We start from the raw sequence: 19,230 nt of genomic DNA, 5'->3' as shown, positions 1-19,230 counted from the left end.
ACAATAGTATGAAGATAGAAACCAATGAGGCGGAAAAATAAATACTTAACTAGCAAAAAAAAAAAAAAAGTCATTAGCATTCTTGCTATTACATTAATGAGAAAGCACTAAACTTTTAGGGATCACATAGCGTATGGAAAATAGCAGACACGTAAATTTCAATCCCACTGGCCTCCCTAGCTTCAAGTTCCCACCTTCCCCGTCTTGAAATTAATATAACATCTTAACAATTACTTTTTGAAGGGTTAGTTTACCTTGCCGAAGGGACCCTTAGTCCGGAAGAGCAGAGTGCCGTCTTTGACTTTGTTTCCATAAGTATCCATGGCGAGCACAAGGAACTCCTTATGTGGGAGTTGAGGTTGAAGACACGAATGATGTCGAAAGTTGTCAGCTTGGCTTTGCGTGCATTATCTGACGAAAGTCACCAAGTGGCAACTGCGTAGTATCCTCCCTGTTTACGAGGCCGTGAATATAACAGAAATCATATTTCTAGCTTGTGATATTTGAAAAAAATATATTCTTGGAAAATTTTTGTATCTTTTATCACTCTGGTATTATTGAACTATGTATTCGTATAACCTATCGCTATTCACTAATGAAGCACTGAGAGTTCTTGGTGGCTGTGATTAGCTGTGGTGTTAAGCAGTAACCAGAAGGCACAATACACTCTAGACGGTCTAGAGACTGCTAGACACTTGTCCCTATCTTGCCACTGGAAGCAGGTTGATATGGCAAAGATATCTGCTGTGTGTGTGAGGCTGCCTTCGTGTCTTCTTGCAGCAACCTGTAGAAAGAGAATGAGTTGTTTATACTTTCACTCATCTACTCATATTTCATGTTTCTTAATCACTGACACTCAACACCGGTGCACCAGCTATTGCTTAACCACTGGCCGTGTCATCCTCTGACTAACTCCCGCTTCAGGATCAATTAGAGTCTTCCCGTGACTAACTCCCGCATCAGAATACATCCGTGTCATTCTGTGACTAAGTACGGCCTGACGATAAATTTATGTCATCCTAGGATTAACTCCCACATCAGGACAAATCCTACCAGATGAAGACACCACTAACTCCACGACTTCACTTTATCAAAACTTTCTGAAAAAAAATATATATATATATATATATATATATATATATATATATATATATATATATATATATATATATATATATATATATATATATATATATATATATATATATATATATATATATATAAAATATTCATACAAGTAAAACACAAAACTAAGTTCTAAACTAAACGAAAACAGTTTTGGGAAAATAGCTAATAAATCTAATAATTATAACAAATAATAAAAAAACAAAATGAAAAGAATGGGCCAAGTAAAACATTGAAAACATCCTGAAGATAACTTTTTGAAGGAAATCTGAGAAAACACAAAAACAGGAAGCAAAAATCAATTAACTGATTAAAAATTTAGGTCGAAATAAAAGGTGTTGCCTTCCTCACTTTAATTTTGTTTTTTTTAAACGACGGGAGGATAAACACTCGAACATATTTTTTGGAATACACAAATAACCCTCCATATAGGCGACTGAAACATATGACGACGTTTCGATCCGACTTGGAAACAGTATCTAGTCACTTGGACCATTAACTAGTAACCTGAACCATTAACTAGTTACCTGAACCATTAACTAGTCACCTTGACCATTAACTAGTTAGCCGCCTGAACCATTAACTAGTCACCTTGACCATTAACTAGTTAGTCACCTGAACCATTAACTAGTCACCTTGACCATTAACTAGTTAGTCACCTGAACCATTAACTAGTCACCTGGACCATTAACTAGCCACCTAGACCATTAACTAGTCACCTGAACCATTAACTAGTCACCTGGACCATTAACTAGTTACCTAAACCATTAGTCACCTGGACCATTAACTAGTTAGTCGCCTGGACCATTAACTAGTCACCTGAATCATTAATTAGTCACCTGGACCATTAACTAGTTAGTCGCCTGAACCATTAACTAGTCACCTGGACCATTAACTAGTCACCTGGACCATTAACTAGTCACCTGGACCATCAACTAGCCACCTAGACCATTAACTAGTCACCTGGACCATTAACTAGTCACCTGGACCATTAACTAGTTAGTCGCCTGAACCATTAACTAGTCACCTGGACCACTAACTAGCCACCTAGACCATTAACTAGCCCCCTGGACCATTAACTAGTCACCTAGACCATTAACTAGTCACCTGGACCCTTAACTAGCCACCTAGACCATTAACTAGTCACCTGGACCATTAACTAGTCACCTGGACCATTAACTAGTCACCTGGACCATTAACTAGTCACCTGGACCATTCTCCGAGTGTTTGTTGTTTTTCAAACCACTTGTGAATATCAGATTCCAAGTTTTATACGATATCGAGTTTTGTTATCAGGACGCCTCGGGGGCGTTGACCCCCGAAACCCTCTCCAGGTATACCTTGATTTAGTTGATATTTTACAAGGTTCCAGCGGGAGCTGTCTAAAGGATTATTCATCTTGCTTATGTTGGTTTATTCTGGTGATTTATATTGGTGGTTTATGTTGGTGGTTTATGCTGGTGGTTTTTGCTGGTGGTTTGTGCTGGTAGTTTATGTTGGTGGTTTATACTGGTGGTTTATGTTGGTGGTTTATGCTGGTGGTTTATGCTGGTGGTTTATGCTGGTGGTTTATGCTGGTGGTTTATGCTGGTGGTTTATGCTGGTGGTTTATGCTGGTGGTGTATGCTGGTGGTTTTTGCTGGTGGTGTATGCTGGTGGTTTATGCTGGTGGTTTATGCTGGTGGTTTTTGCTGGTGGTTTGTGCTGGTAGTTTATGTTGGTGGTTTATACTGGTGGTTTATGCTGGTGGTTTATGCTGGTGGTTTATGCTGGTGGTTTATGCTGGTGGTTTATGCTGGTGGTTTATGCTGGTGGTTTATGCTGGTGGTTTATGCTGGTGGCTTATGCTGGTGGTTTATGCTGGTGGTTTATGCTGGTGGTGTATGCTGGTGGTTTTTGCTGGTGGTGTATGCTGGTGGTTTATGCTGGTGGTTTATGCTGGTGGTTTTTGCTGGTGGTTTGTGCTGGTAGTTTATGTTGGTGGTTTATACTGGTGGTTTATGCTGGTGGTTTATGCTGGTGGTTTATGCTGGTGGTTTATGCTGGTGGTTTATGCTGGTGGCTTATGCTGGTGGTTTATGCTGGTGGTTTATGCTGGTGGTTTGTGCTGGTGGTTTATGCTGGTGGTTTATGCTGGTGGCTTATGCTGGTGGTTTATGCTGGTGGTTTATGCTGGTGGTGTATGCTGGTGGTTTGTGCTGGTGGTTTTTGCTGGTGGTTTATGCTGGTGGTTTATGCTGGTGGTTTATGCTGGTGGTTTATGCTGGTGGTTTATGCTGGTGGTTTATGCTGGTGATTTATGCTGGTGGTTTATGCTGGTGGTTTATGCTGGTGGTTTTTGCTGGTGGTTTATGCTGGTGGTTTATGCTGGTGGTTTATGCTGGTGGTGTATGCTGGTGGTTTGTGCTGGTGGTTTATGCTGGTGGTTTATGCTGGTGGCTTATGCTGGTGGCTTATGCTGGTGGTTTATGCTGGTGGTTTACGCTGGTGGTTTATGCTGGTGGTTTATGCTGGTGGTTTATGCTGGTGGCTTATGCTGGTGGTTTATGCTGGTGGCTTATGCTGGTGGTTTATGCTGGTGGCTTATGCTGGTGGCTTATGCTGGTGGTTTATGCTGGTGGCTTATGCTGGTGGTTTATGCTGGTGGCTTATGCTGGTGGTTTATGCTGGTGGTTTATGCTGGTGGCTTATGCTGGTGGTTTATGCTGGTGGCTTATGCTGGTGGTTTATGCTGGTGGCTTATGCTGGTGGTTTATGCTGGTGGTTTATGCTGGTGGTTTATGCTGGTGGTTTATGCTGGTGGTTTACGCTGGTGGTTTATGCTGGTTCCCTAGTATTGTCTTGATGTATGCATCTGCATTGATATGAAGGATGAATCGTCTAGTCCATCAGGGTTGTCTTGACGATCTAGTCTGTGTTGTATTCCGTATCTTATGGACACGACGTCCATAAACAACGTAAGTCTTCACTCTAACAACGTTTCTCTCGAGGAAAGAAATCTCCATGAGCGAAAAGTAATCATAAAGGCTTACGACGTTTCATACTTCTTCAAGTACCTTTGGGCTCCCGGCCTTGTTAACCTACCTCCCCCACCTGTGTAGTGGGGATTACCTTTTAATGTATTACTGTGATTATATTATCCCAAGTGTTAATAATTACTGTACTTACATTTGTAATTATTTTTACACTGAAGTACACTTGACACACGTACTTGGTGCTCTGTTGGTGAAGAATCGGACACATATGTATCATCTGAGTTTCTATATTTGTGTACGTTTCGCTATCCAGTGACTTTATCAATACGTCTATAAATAAGGATACTCAGATGTTGCACATGTTTAATTCTTTATCATGTCGGTACTGTAAACCATTCATGTACAACATGCTATGTTGGCGCTCGAGCAGCGTGCTGCTGGCAATATAGACGAGGCCACGTTTCGCTCCTTGTAGAGCTTTACTAAGTCGTGAAGCTCTACACGGAGCGTAACAGTAGCCAGCTGGAAGCGTGTCAAGTAAACTGTTTCTCCACATCTCTGGTTCTATGTCTTCTTGAGCTGTGATATTCCATTAGACATTGATGCATAACGAGATAACTTACAATTGATCCACAATCTCCTGGTTCTGTTTCTCTTAAATGCAAAATAACAGAGTATTAAATATGACGATATGCCTTCGTGAGGAACAAGAATCGTGCATGCGCATGAGAAATACTGGAGATCAATCCTAAATCATGTCTTATTATGAACACACGCGCAACGGTTGGGTACATTTACAGATGAAACGTTTCGCCTGCTCAGCAGGCCTCTTCTGACGAAATGTTTCGACAATAAAGATGCCTAACTTTTTAACATCCGTCTTACACAGCTACTTGTTGGTATTATGTACAGTAAGTTCATCGGCCGCAATAACACACAATGGCGAGCCTACTACATAAGGGACTTTCTAGCACTGACTACTGCTGTACGCCAACACACACACGGGAATTAGGCAGGAGTGAGGAGTGCTCTAGCACTGACTAGAGCCACGCACAACATACGGGAATGAGTAATGCTCTATCAATGACTAGAGCTACACACCAAAACACACGGGCGCGAGGGAATGCTCTACCATTAACTAGAGCTACATACCACAACACAGAAGAGTGAGGGCTGCTCTAGCACTAACTAGAGCTACATGAAGACACACAGGACATGACATTAGTCAGATAACAATAGCTGAAGTACTGACGTCAAACGATAGAAGCACCCGTTGCCTAAGCTTTAAGATTTTCCCCGTCATGTACTCATAGTTATTATAAAACTTAATTTCTGACCACCCAGCTTCGTGACGGGGACACGACGACCCTCTTACAAAACTTAGCCAGTCGTGAAAGACCAGATCTTTCACGACTTTTATATACGCTTTGGCCCATTACTTGGCAATCCAGTCCGGAAATCCGTATTCTCTGGATGCCACAATACACCAGCTGTAAGAACTTCTTACGAATATCCAATGTCAACATTGTATGATACAACGAGTACAGGAATTTATTTCTTCCCAACATTTGAATAAAAGTATTTTACTTGGAAAATAAATGTCACAATAAAATGGCCTATAACGACGTTTCGCTACGATCTGGACCATTACCATGCCGTAATTAGGTTTGTAGAATTACCGACAATATGTTAGGCAAAAGGACACATATGCAACTAATGCGACATTTTATTGTAGCAACGTTTCGCTCATCAGGAGCCTTGTCAAGCCGTTACAAACAATACATGGACACAGAGGGTATACATAGGTAAGAGAGTGAGATACAAAAACATGATCACTTCAGAAGGCTGACTGGTCCATGATGTTGGTAGTAGTAGTAGTAGTAGTAGTAGTAGTAGTAGTAGTAGTAGTAGTAGTAGTAGTAGTAGTAGTAGTAGTAGTAGTAGTAGTAGTAGTAGTAACAGTAGTAGTAGTAGTAGTAGTAGTAACAGTAGTAGTAGCAGCATTGGAAGGTAACTCATTGCAGCTATGTGATGGCAGGGATTATTGTTTTGAGGAGAATTCTTGGTAATACTACAGAGATGACGAAGCTGTCTTTATTCTGTTCAATAGTGATTGAAGTAGCGATTAAGGATGATTCAAGGCATTTACGTCTGTGGAAATTGGATTCTTTAATCGCTGCGTGGGTATCGTTAAATTTCTTCAGATGGTTGGCGGAATTCCGTTGTCGTACTCATGCGGTATTCAAGTTATCGTTCCTGCATGCACTGTGTTCGTTAAGACTTGTTTCGAGGCTTCTTCCTGTTTCGCCGAGGTATACCCTGCCAAAGCCCCCTGTAGAGGCTGTGAATGTTATTCGTGGGATACCTGGGATATCTGATGAGGTCTGAGAAACGTGACGAGACCTGGGATACCTGACGAGATCTGAGATACCTTACGATGTCTGGGATAATTGATATGGTATACCTAGGATAACTGACAAGGTCTGGGATACCTTGGAAACGTGACAAGGTGTGGGATACCTGGGCTACTGGCGTGGTGTGAAGAAATACCACTGATGAAGGGTGAGAGAAACAGCACCAGTGAGAAGCAGGGAACGCAGCACTAGTGGGTGAAACAGCGCTAGTGAAGAGTGGAGGGGGGCAGCAGGAGCTCACAGCAGAAGGCAGCAGCAGCAGCAACAGCACCGGAGATCAACAGCAGAAACAGAGCCTGTGGGAGAGACTTACCCATTAATCTCACAGTTAACAGATACCTACCTACCCTGGGAACATCAGGAGCTTCCTACCTGCCTACCTATCTACCTGCCTACCCAGGAGACATCAGGAGCCTCCTACCTACCTACCCAGGAGGCATCAGGAGCCTCCTACCTACCTACCCAGGAGACATCAGGAGCCTCCTACCTACCTACCCAGGAGACATCAGGAGCCTCCTACCTACCTACCCAGGAGACATCAGGAGCCTCCTACCTACCTACCCAGGAGACATCAGGAGCCTCCTACCTACCTACCCAGGAGACATCAGGAGCCTCCTACCTACCTACCCAGGAGACATCAGGAGCCTCCTGCCTACCTATCTACTACCTACGCAGGAGACACGAGAAGCCTCCTACCTCCCTACCCAGGAGACATCAGGAGCCTCCTACCTACCTACCCAGGAGGCATCAGGAGCCTCCTACCTACCTACCCAGGAGACATCAGGAGCCTCCTACCTACCTACCTACCCAGGAGACATCAGGAGCCTCCTGCCTACCTATCTATCTACCTACGTAGGAGACATCAGGAGCCTCCTACCTACCTACCTACCTATCTATCTACCCAGGAGACATCAGGAGCCTCCTACCTACCGTACCTGCTTACTCAGGAAACACAGGAGCTATCTTTCTACCCAGGAGACACAGGAGCTACCTATCTACCCAGGAGACATCAGGAGCTACCTATCTACCCAGGAGACACAGGAGCTACCTATCTACCCAGGAGACATCAAGAGCTACCTATCTACCCAGGAGACACAGGAGCTACCTTTCTTCCCAAAAGACACAGGAACTACCTATCTACCTAGGAGACATCAGGAGTTGCCTGTCTACTCAGGAGATATGAAGAAGTACCTAAATACCTGCTTAACCCAGGAGACATCAGGAACTTTCTACCTACCTACCCAGGAGACATTAAAAACTACCTACCTACTTACCTTCCTAACCAGGAGAATATTATTATATTCACGAGGAAGCCCTAAATCCGTAGGGCTCATGCAGTGCCTACGGAGAAAGGGTGGCAATCGCGTTTGAGCCAAGGAAATTCAAGAGCCCTTCGTGGAAAAAACACTCACCCAGAGGTCAGCCATGGAGTAAGGTTCCTGAAACTTGACCTTTCTCGGCGTTTTCAGGCAATGGGTCATATTGGGCATCTGACTCAATACCCAGAGGTCGTAGATGCCAAACTCTCCCAGTGCCCGGATCCTGAAAGGGCATGCTCGTCAGAGCCAGATAAGGGTACACGATTGGAAGGTCAAAACGTTAAAACGTCAAGAGCTCAGAGATATCTTTCATTAAGGTGCTTAGGATGTGGAATGATCTGGAGGAGGATAAGTCGGAGCCTCACTCAGTAAATAGGTTCCTGGAGGGTGTTCCGGGGGTCAACGCCCCTGCTGCCAGGTTTATGACCAGGCCTCGCGGTGGATCAACCTAATCCACCAGGTTGTTATTGCTGGCCCCACGCAAATCGACGTACGAACCACGGCCCAGCAGGTCAGGTACATGTACGGGCATGATAGAGACCTAGTAGGTGCTAGGAACAGCTAATACTAATCAATATTGAGGGAGAAGCAGCGAAACCTCCCGCTATTACACTTGGTAAATATACGCACGCATGTATACATGCAGAATAAGAAGGCACAATACCGTGACTGGAACAGCTCGCAGATGACCCGCATATAGGAGAAACTTATGACGATGTTTTGGTCCGACCTGGATCGGGTTATTTGTATATACATACAGTACATACACGCAATATATATATATATATATATATATATATATATATATATATATATATATATATATATATATATATATATATATATATATATATATATATATACATATATATATATATATATACATAGAGGGTCAGTTCGTGCAGCTGGTATAAATTCAGTTTCATTATTTACAAATGTGCCTTTGAAGGAAAGTACATGTATTTGCATGCAGAGACACTGACCTCGAGTTGAGGAGCTGACGTAAGGGGCTACCTCGCTGCACCACCATAGCGTAGATCAATTTCCAAAAGTTGTCGGTGGACATGTAGAAGTTACAGCGACCTGTTGACACCACCAGGGGTTAGACATGTGTCTTAGTGTTCAAGGGGAGAGTTTATGGTGTAACGAATATGTTTGGAAATGTATATTGAGACGATTGTATGTATAGTATCTCTCACTCCTCGTTTTAACTTCATCTTCCCTTGTTTCACCTCTGTCCAAACTCTTTCCCTTCTCTGCCTACTTATCCACCCCCCCCCCCACCTATGTTCTTCTTTCGCCGTCCCTCCCTCCCCAGCCAGACCTGCCCAGGGACTGACCTTTAGCACTGAAGAAGTCAGAGTAGATCTTCCTACAAACAACATTCTCGACGAGCATAGCATGGCGACCGTCAGGGATGAGGGTGTAAGCTGCCTCGTACATCTCGGTGGCTCGCACGAACTTAGCTCTAACACGACTGGCTTGAGCCAACTCTCCATACACCCCTTCAGTAGCCGTCTGCGATAAGGAGCAGGCCAAAGGAAGGAAAAATTATGAAATGCAAACTCTCGTGTATCGTTCAGCGGATTTAACCAGTCGTTTTAGCAGATGATCTAGTAGATAACGCCTCTGGTATTGTGAAACAGAGCAAGAATCCACCACCCTACTGAATTTTTACTTAAGACTATTAAGAAATATCAGCACATTAACAAGTGACTACAGGGACAAGTTAATTTGACTTGTCTGGTGATCGAATTTCTCCTGGAAGACACTATGACAGAGTATTAAGAAGACAAATGACTGTCGACAACTTGAGGTATACGAACATAAATATATACATATATAACACCTTCACTGAAGGTGTCCTTAAGTGTCCTAAGTGAATGAATTCATGTTGCATTTCCCCATGAATACAGTTCTGGTTAGTGGCCTTTCACAGACTTTCCAGAATTCTCATTGGTGAAACCTTAGGTCTTCTGTGTCTCAGCATTTATTGCTAGAGGCTGAAAACTTCAGCTAGAATCTTAACAAATGTTAATGCCACTTCAAGTTTTACTCCTTTTAAATGTGGATTTGAAATTCTGTCACAAAATTTCCCCACAAAAATACAAGGAGTAGAAATGATTTAGATGATTCCAGTTGATTCTGACTCACGAAATCGTAATGACACGATTGCAGATAAATCACAGAATGGGTGGAGCTTGAATCCATGGCTAAACGAGTATCAGGACTCGCCAGCCAGTGCTTCGAACCCCACCATTTCTGTGACGAATGAATTTTCCTTACGTTCAAAAGGTTTGCGATGATAAGTAGAAAGTTTTAAGAGAGTGTTGAAAGCTTTAAGATGCATAAAAAAACATTGTGGTCAAAAGGTTTCAGTAACTCAAACGGTAATTATGCAACGGATGCAACCAGTGTTTAGTTAAATATTTAGGGCATTCAACCTCTCTGCAAGACGGGCAAGTTGATGTATTAGTTATGAAAATTATTGCAGAATGAAAACAGAAGGATATTACACTGGACGAGGACGAGCGAATAGCTAAAGGGGGGCAGTGAGAGCCGTAGAGCCCTCTATGAGAAGAGTAAATACCTGGAGGTGAGCAGTGAGAGCCGTAGAGCCCTCTATGAGAAGAGTAAATACCTGGAGGTGAGCAGTGAGAGCCGTAGAGCCCTCCATGAGAAGAGTAAATACCTGGAGGTGAGCAGTGAGAGCCGTAGAGCCCTCCATGAGAAGAGTAAATACCTGGAGGTGAGCAGTGACAGCCGTAGAGCCCTCCATAAGAAGAGTAAATACCTGGAGGTGAGCAGTGAGAGCCGTAGAGCCCCCCATGAGAAGAGTAAATACCTGGAGGTGAGCAGTGAGAGCCGTAGAGCCCTCCATGAGAAGAGTAAATATCTGGAGGTGAGCAGTGACAGCCGTAGAGCCCTCCATGAGAAGAGTAAATACCTGGAGGTGAGCAGTGAGAGCCGTAGAGCCCTCCATGAGAAGAGTAAATACCTGGAGGTGAGCAGTGAGGGCCGTAGAGCCCTCCATGAGAAGAGTAAATACCTGGAGGTGAGCAGTGAGAGTCGTAGAGCCCTCCATGAGAAGAGTAAATACCTGAAGGTGAGCAGTGAGAGCCGTAGAGCCCTCCATGAGAAGAGTAAATATCTGGAGGTGAGCAGTGAGAGCCGTCGTAGAACCCTCCATGAGAAGAGTAAATACCTGGAGGTGAGCAGTGAGAGCCGTAGAACCCTCCATGAGAAGAGTAAATACCTGGAGGTGAGCAGTGAGAGCCGTAGAGCCCTCCATGAGAAGAGTAAATACCTGGAGGTGAGCAGTGAGAGCCGTAGAGCCCTCCATGAGAAGAGTAAATACCTGGAGGTGAGCAGTGAGAGCCGTAGAGCCCTCCATGAGAAGAGTAAATACCTGGAGGTGAGCAGTGAGAGCCGTAGAGCCTTCCATGAGCAGAGTTAGGCTATGGTCATCAAGAACGTCTCTCAGCGAGTCATACTTCACTGTCAGCGTCTTCACTGCTAGTTGGGACGTCAGCGCTCCACTATCCATCACAGCGTGTCAGCCACCGTATCAGCCGTGTCAAGAGAGGGATCAGGAGGGTGTCAGCGCAAATATCAGGGGTGTGTAAGGGTAAATATAAAGAATTCATCAGGGCAGACATCAGATTTGTTTCAGGGCAGACATTAGGAATGTTTCAGGGCAGACATTATCGATGTTTCAGGGCAGACATTAGTAATGTTTCAGGGCAGACATCAGGAATATTTCAGGGCAGACATCAGAAATGTTTCAGGGAAGACATCAGAAATGTTTCAGGGAAGACATCAAGAATGTTTCAGGATGGACATCAGGAATTTTTCGGGCAGATATCAGGAATATTTCGGGGCAGACATAAGGAATGTTTCAGAGCAGACTTCAGCATGTATCCTGAGAATGAATTTCTCAGGTATATTTCTAATATATTTCACACCACAATCATCACCACCATAAGACAATATTCATTGTCACCACATCACCTCTTACTAGCTGGCCCAAGAAAGAAAACAGAAGAAAGAAGATGAACGACACCCCCAACCGGGGGCAACAGCCGGGTCACCATATGGAGAAGACCCGGGCCGGAAGTACCGGCAAACCTCTACTACTACTACTACTACTACTTACTACTACGCTCATTGTGAACACCATAACTTCAGCCAGTATATCCCAGAATGGGTGGGGTTAGAACCCTTGTCAAGTGAGTCCTAAAACTCGAAGGCCAGTGCGTTAACCACTCTGCCAGCTGCCTCTAAGATTGATCCAGCTAGGTGTATTTCTGTGAACCAGAGGGAGGTTAGCGCACTAGCCTGTGATTTTAAGACTTGCTCGCCATGGGTCCAAGCCCCACCCGTTCTGTGAATTGGTTACAATCGTGTTATTATGATTTCGTGAGTCAACTAGATAGCTTGTCTCTTCTCGTGGACGGAGGATCGAGCCTTCCCCATTTTTTGTACTCAATGACATTTACTCGTTTACATACAGTATTTTGCAGATTTTGATGAAGGGCTAAAGCCGCATGTGCATCATTCTGCACGAAGAACAGTAAAGGCTCGATTCTCCGTCGGTGGTTCATTCAGCGAGTCATTCACCTGTAGCTGCGACTGACCACCAGACAGATGAACAACCACAAGATGAAGGTGAAGCGCAGAGCCTCAGCCACAGGCAGCCAGGGCACAGCTGAAACACACACACAAAAAAAAAAATTTAAATATGTATTTCTTTTAACACACCGGCCGTCTCCCACCGAGGCAGAGTGACCCGAAGAAGAAGAAGAAGAAGAAGAAGAAGAAGAAGAAGAAGAAGAAGAAGAAGAAGAAGAAGAAGAAGAAGAAGAAGAAGAAGAAGAAGAAGAAGAAGAAATGCTCTTAGGAAGCTTTCCTAATTTTTACACGTAGTAATTCATACAGAAGCGGTTACTAGCTCCTTGTTCCCGGCATTTTAGTTGCCACTTTAGACACGCTTGGTTTACGAGGAAGGGTTCTTCTCCATTTTGCCATGGTGATAAATATTCAACGAGGAGAAAATAGGAAGAAAGATCTTGATTAATTTGTAAGACCGAACCAAGGACATCGTTATCATGACGTATAAGATGCTCGAAAACACAGAGACGGAGAACAGGGGAAGATTGCGGAAGAGAAGAAAAACAGGGAAGGACGGGAAGACCTACGTGTAAAGTACAGGTATGACCAGCCCAGGATGATATGGATCTGTAAATTAGTTGACAGTGATAGAGAGGCGGACTCTGATGCTGTGTGTCTCGACCCCAGGTGAGTACAGGAGGTGAATATAACTGAAGGCGCGCACACACACACACACACACACACACACGCACGCACACACACACACACACACACACACACACACACACACACACACACACACACACACACACACACACACACACACACACACACACACACACACACACACACACACACACACACACACAAACTTAAATGAGTCATGGGAATGTTAAGAAGCATTTCTTCAGCCTTAGAGTTGTCAGGAAGTGGAACAATCTGGAGAGTACAGTAGTAGATGAGCATCCACACAGCTTTAAGATGAGGTACGATATGGCTCTTGGAGCAGAAAGAGAGTGGACCTAGTAGTGACTAGCAGAGGGTCCAGGACCTATGTCTCGACCCATGCAACCACAAATAGGTGAGTACTCACGCTGCGTAAAAGAGATACTGTAAAACGCCCAGGCATGTTGAGCAGCAGACAGCGGCCCACCGAAGCCCAGAGCTCTAACGATGAACACACTGGTTGTTATAATAGCCAGCAGTGCCACCAGCAGAGCCACCCATACGTACCACCTGCCATAAGTACAGGTAGATAGTCTATTAATAAAACACAGTATGCTTTTAATATTTTATTGGGAAGTCTTTGTCAATTCTCAATTAACAAAGTTATATTTGTCCTGTTTCCTGACGAACCTTACCTAACCTAACCTAACAAAGTTATCAGTTCTCCCCAGTGTATCAAATGGCGAGAACTTATGAAGTCTGTAAGGGACGATTCGTGTTTTCAAACGCTATAAATCGCATATTGCACCTTTTTAAGATACATGTCGGTATATAATACTATTGATATACAGGCAGTGTCTGGTGCATAGTTAACAAAAGACGTAGCTTCTACAATCATTCACCTTTATGACCCGCACACGTTTAAAATTTTGTATTTACCTTTCCAGTCTTCTGTATTGTATTTATAAAGCCAATGGTGTGAGAAACTCTACAAAATAACACCTAGATACCGAACACTTGTGTAACTCAACTAGTTATGTCAGGTAAGATTTGTAGGGCAGGCTAGACAGGTGTCAGTACTCACGTGAAGGGTGCCAGGAAGCCCCAAGGATCAGGCATGGGTAGAGGTCGAGAGACTAAAACATGCAACATCTCCAAGAAGACAGGGATGGTGAAATCCACTACTTCGCTCCTGGTGTAAGACATACCAAACGGTCCTAGACCTAGATCTGCTTGCTACAAAATAAAGAAAAAATATCAAGCAAGAGAGCAGGCACATGTATAAGACATGAGGTGTGCTCATACATGTGGAAGAACAGGAGCACAGCATGTACACATACGTAACAGGCACACACACACACACACACACACACACACACACACACACACACACACACACACACGTACATATATACGTAAAAATACCACAATGAAAATAGATAATAGAGCCTGAGCGCTTTTATGTGCTTACACGATCTTCAGAGGAAGATGTGTGTGTGCAAGCACATGAAAGCGCTCAAGTTTTATTTACTGTTTTTACTGTGGTGTTTTTACATATTTTCAATCACGTGTTTTATTGTGATTTCTTCGATATATACATATTTATAAAAGACTCAGGCAACAGACACATAAATACATAATAGACCAGCATACACATAAATACATATATGAAAGATACATATATACAAAATTCACAGACATATGCAATACGTAACAAACACACACACACACACACACACACACACACACACACACACACACACACACACACACACACACACACACACACACACACACACACACACACACACACACACACACACACACACACACACACACACACACACACACACACACACACACACACACACACACACACACACACACACACACACACACACACACACACACACACACACACAAACTCGCATACACATGTAACAGGCAGACGCACACTCACCAGAGTTATGTACCTTTTAGACAAGGTTAACTGAGCCTTTGACTAGGACACCTAATGACACTTATCCTCTTCTTCTTGATTTGCCTGTATTCTCCCGGCCCGGGCCTTTTCCAAGTGGTGGCCCGGCCTTGGCTCCGTCTCGGGCGTATCTCAGACTAATGTCTGCCATGGGAGGAGGTACAAGTACCTCCTCATCGTTGGGACCAACTGTCCCCAGGCCTAGCCACATTCCCCTCCCTCACGGGGCTCGTAGGGAGAAGCTAGGCCTCTCTGGTCTGCCATCCCCACGCCAAGGGGGCTAATGGGAATAGCAGTCTTGTGAGCTGCAAGCTCTGGCTCAGGTACCTACCCTGCCCTAGAAGGGCTGGGCATGGTGTCGATCGACACTTACCTTTTGTACTATTCTATCATGCTGTTCATTAGCGCCTGTAAATTAGAACTGACCTTCCTCAGTACTGTGCCTATCATGCCGTTCCAAGATCCATTCTCCTGTGGAGCTCCCCAGTATCCATCACCTGGTACAACACTGTACCTGCAGCACAAGTTTCTTGGAAAATGAAATTAGAATCTGTGTTCACGAAATTTAGTAGAAAACGGATTATCAGTAATCTCTGTGTCTTTCTTAAAGCTATACAAAGTTAAAATTATTCTTACCAGAATGTGTGCCAATAACTGATTAATACACAAATCAGTCTTAGCAATAGGTAAGCTTGTTCATAGACGTATAGTAGGCTAATTAACAACTTTTGGTTAACAAACCGTATTCGGTAACAATATTCATCTTAAAAATTTAAGAGATGGACTGGTAAGCCAGCCGAAGGCCTCGATCACATGACCAAAAGCTCCAGTGGCGGGTCTCCAAATGACTAAAACCAGAGTCAGAAAACACTTGTCCTCTTTCCTGACGAATATTACCTAATCTAACCTAATAATTCATGAGGAGGTAGAAACACAAAATATGAGGAACTGTGAACCCCCAATCTGAAAAGAACCTCACTTAAAACATTCAACTCAAATTTTATATTCTGAGTTTTCTTGAGTTTATAATAATATATATTTACCATAACAAAATAATGTAAATTTACCCAAATAAGTCAATATTTGTTTACCCAACCAAGAAATTATATTTACGCAAGCAAAACGATGTCAATTTTCCCAAACAAGAGAATGTATATTTATACAAACAATATTGTGAATAACTAAAGTGTAATCAACACTTGTCAATGTTCATGGAGACACAGACTCAGAAGATTAATTGATCTGTATATTTCGTTATTTGAACTGTATATTTCGTTATTTGATCTGTATATTTCGTTATTTGATCTGTATATTTCGCTGTTTGATCTGTATATTTCGTTATTTGATCTGTATATTTCGCTGTTTTATCTGTATATTTTGTTATTTTACCTGTATATTTTGTTAATTGATCTGTATATTTCGTTATCTGATCTGTATATTTCGTTATTTGAACTGTATATTTCGTTATGTGATCTGTATATTTCGTTATTTGATCTGTATATTTCGCTGTTTGAACTGTATATTTCGTTATTTGATCTGTATATTTCGTTATTTGATCTGTAAATTTCGTTATTTGATCTGTATATTTCGCTGTTTGATCTGTATATTTCGTTATTTGATCTGTATATTTCGTTATTTGATCTGTATATTTCGTTATTTGATCTGTATATTTCGCTGTTTGAACTGTATATTTCGTTATTTGATCTGTAACTTTCGTAATTTGATCTGTATATTTCGCTGTTTGATTTGTATATTTCGTAATTTGATCTGTATATTTCGTAATTTGATCTGTATATTTCGTAATTTGATCTGTATATTTCGTTAATTGATCTATATATTTCGAACCCAAAAGGGGATCGAAATATACAGATTATTTAATCTCCTGAGTTTCTGTCTCCATGTGGGTTATTAGTGTTTATTAGTGTATATTACACCTCATGTGCATTATTAATGTTTATTAAAGGTGTTTATTGCACTTTAGTTATTCATACTTTTATTTGTATAAATATACATTCTTCTATTTGAGAAAATTTACATAGTGGTTATTATTGAGCTAACAAAAACATGTATATGAACCTGAATATAAACTAAAAATAATAGCCGGAGAGATTTCTCTTTCTCCAGTTGCAAAGCAAAAAAAAAATTTCATGCAACAGCAAGAATTAGCAGGTTATAAAAAAAATACTGACGTAAAGTTAAGCGAGGCAGCCAGAGCGTCGAGGAGTTGACCCATAGGTCCCGTGACCTGGATTGACCCGCTAGGGTCAGTGTGGAGGTAGACGTGAGGTGGCCAGTCCTCTGCTGCTACCAGGAAGTGTGGGGCTCGCGGAAACCTGCCGACACGACCACTTTTAGACGTCTTACGACGCACACCTTCTTCTTTTTACACACAACACTTCATGTACGAAGAAAAATCGTCCACACAACACTAAATTATGCAACACATTACTGCAACACAAAACGTTTATTACCCCACGAAACGCACGAGGTAATTTAATATTTAAACAAGACACTGCCCAACAACACAATGGTTTTACATACAGGTAAGTGCATGAGGTCGAGGAAATACCTGAAACTAAGAGGACTTTTATAGTTGGCGCCGACCCGAGCCAGTCTCTCCCAGCCTCCACCTCTGCTCACCTCTTTAATAATTTAAAAAGAAAAATAATATGGAAGAAGTAAGCATATATATATATATATATATATATATATATATATATATATATATATATATATATATATATATATATATATATATATATATATATATATATATATATATATATATATATATGTGTGTGTGTGTGTGTGTGTGTGTGTGTGTGTGTGTATGTATGTATATATTTGGGTCACCCGAGGCAGGAGTGACCAAAACAGAAAGAAAAACCCAAAAAGAAAGAAAAAGCTTTCATCATCACTCAACACTTTCACCATCACTCATACATAATCATTGTCTTTCCAGAGGCGCTCAAATAAGAAGGTTTAGATGTCCCTCCAAACTGCCAATATCCCAAACCCCTCCTTTAAAGTGCAGTCATTGTACTTCCCAATTCCAGGACTCAAGTCCGGCTAACCTGTTTCCCCCGAATCCCTTCACAAAATATTACCCCGCTCACACTCCAACAGCTCGTCAGGTCCCAAAAACCATTCGTCTCCATTCACTCCTATCTAACACGCTCACGCACGCTTGCTGCAAGTCAAGCCCCTAGCCCACAAAACCTCCTTTACCCCCTCCCTCCTACCTTTATAATTTGGAAAACTTGAGTGTTTTCATGTGCTTACACATATCTTCTGATGTGCATACATGAAAACGCTTAGGTTTTTCTCTTCATTTTATCAGTATTTTGTTTTTATATTGTCCACAATTTAACACAAGTACGAAGGCAATAAGTTCAGTCAGCATCAAACACATGGTGAGTCGTGTTTACAAAACACCTGTATGAAACTTGCCTGCTACCACAGATGTCACTGCATCCATCAACACCCACAGCGTGACTGATACCTGCGGCATCATGGCCATTACGATTCACTGTAACAGATGTTTGATTACATGACAAATAATCGCAAGTTTCCTTGGTAATTAGATATCCAAGTACCGTTCCAGAAACTGTGAAAACGATGTTCATAAAATCTTTTCGAGGTCTCTATGAACTCATCATCAGTGATTGTAGAAAATAACAGAAAAATTGTAAAAACATCGGGCGCAGTGCTAAGCATTTTTCCCAGTTTCTGGTACGATGTTTTAGTTTGTGAATATATGCATGTCGTTGTTTTGAACCACAATAAATACCTGTTTGTGAGATTATTATATATTTGTGAATTATTCTCTACATCCTCAGTAAAGGTTACATACCAGAAGACACATCACGAACCTGTGACATAGTGTGTAAAGTAATTGAGAACGGCACGGAAAGATTTGTTCTTTCGGCAGTAAGCCTATGAACCTAGCCATACGAACCCAGGCATATGAACCCAGGCATATGAGCCCAGGCATATGAACCCAGGCACATGAACCCAGGCATATGAACCCAGGCATATGAACCCAACCTTATGAACCCAGCATTATGATGCCAGCCTTATAGACAAAGTATTGTTAACCCAACCTAATAAAAGGACATACGTTTTCTTAGCATTTGCGCTAA

At 42.3% G+C, this 19,230-nt stretch overlaps 2 protein-coding genes across 2 annotated transcripts in view; both read right to left on the bottom strand.

The window, feature by feature from the left end:
• LOC128700593 (docking protein 2) overlaps positions 1–5,253 on the bottom strand; it is an 18,816-nt gene extending 13,563 nt beyond the window's left edge. The window contains exons 1-2 of the mRNA XM_070098927.1: positions 5,202–5,253; positions 255–784 (exon numbers count right to left, since the gene is read on the bottom strand). Coding sequence (XP_069955028.1) covers positions 255–323 — 69 coding nt within the window. The 5' untranslated portion in view covers positions 324–784; positions 5,202–5,253. The remainder of the gene's footprint in view (positions 1–254; positions 785–5,201) is intronic.
• Positions 5,254–6,720: 1,467 nt separating this feature from the next.
• Positions 6,721–18,608, bottom strand: LOC128700592 (probable glutamate receptor). The gene is made up of 12 exons (XM_053793874.2): positions 18,539–18,608; positions 17,658–17,730; positions 17,278–17,421; positions 15,515–15,602; positions 14,195–14,346; positions 13,538–13,680; positions 12,454–12,541; positions 11,243–11,372; positions 9,174–9,351; positions 8,817–8,916; positions 7,927–8,056; positions 6,721–6,810 (listed from the first exon to the last, which is right to left on the bottom strand). Exons 1-12 carry the CDS (start codon positions 18,606–18,608, stop codon positions 6,721–6,723), a joined length of 1,386 nt encoding a protein of 461 aa, XP_053649849.2.
• Between the last annotated feature and the right edge of the window lie 622 nt (positions 18,609–19,230).

This window comes from Cherax quadricarinatus, chromosome 65, assembly GCF_038502225.1.
Source record: "Cherax quadricarinatus isolate ZL_2023a chromosome 65, ASM3850222v1, whole genome shotgun sequence".
Lineage (NCBI taxonomy): Eukaryota > Metazoa > Arthropoda > Malacostraca > Decapoda > Parastacidae > Cherax > Cherax quadricarinatus.
This window is presented reverse-complemented; position numbering and strand designations above follow the sequence as displayed.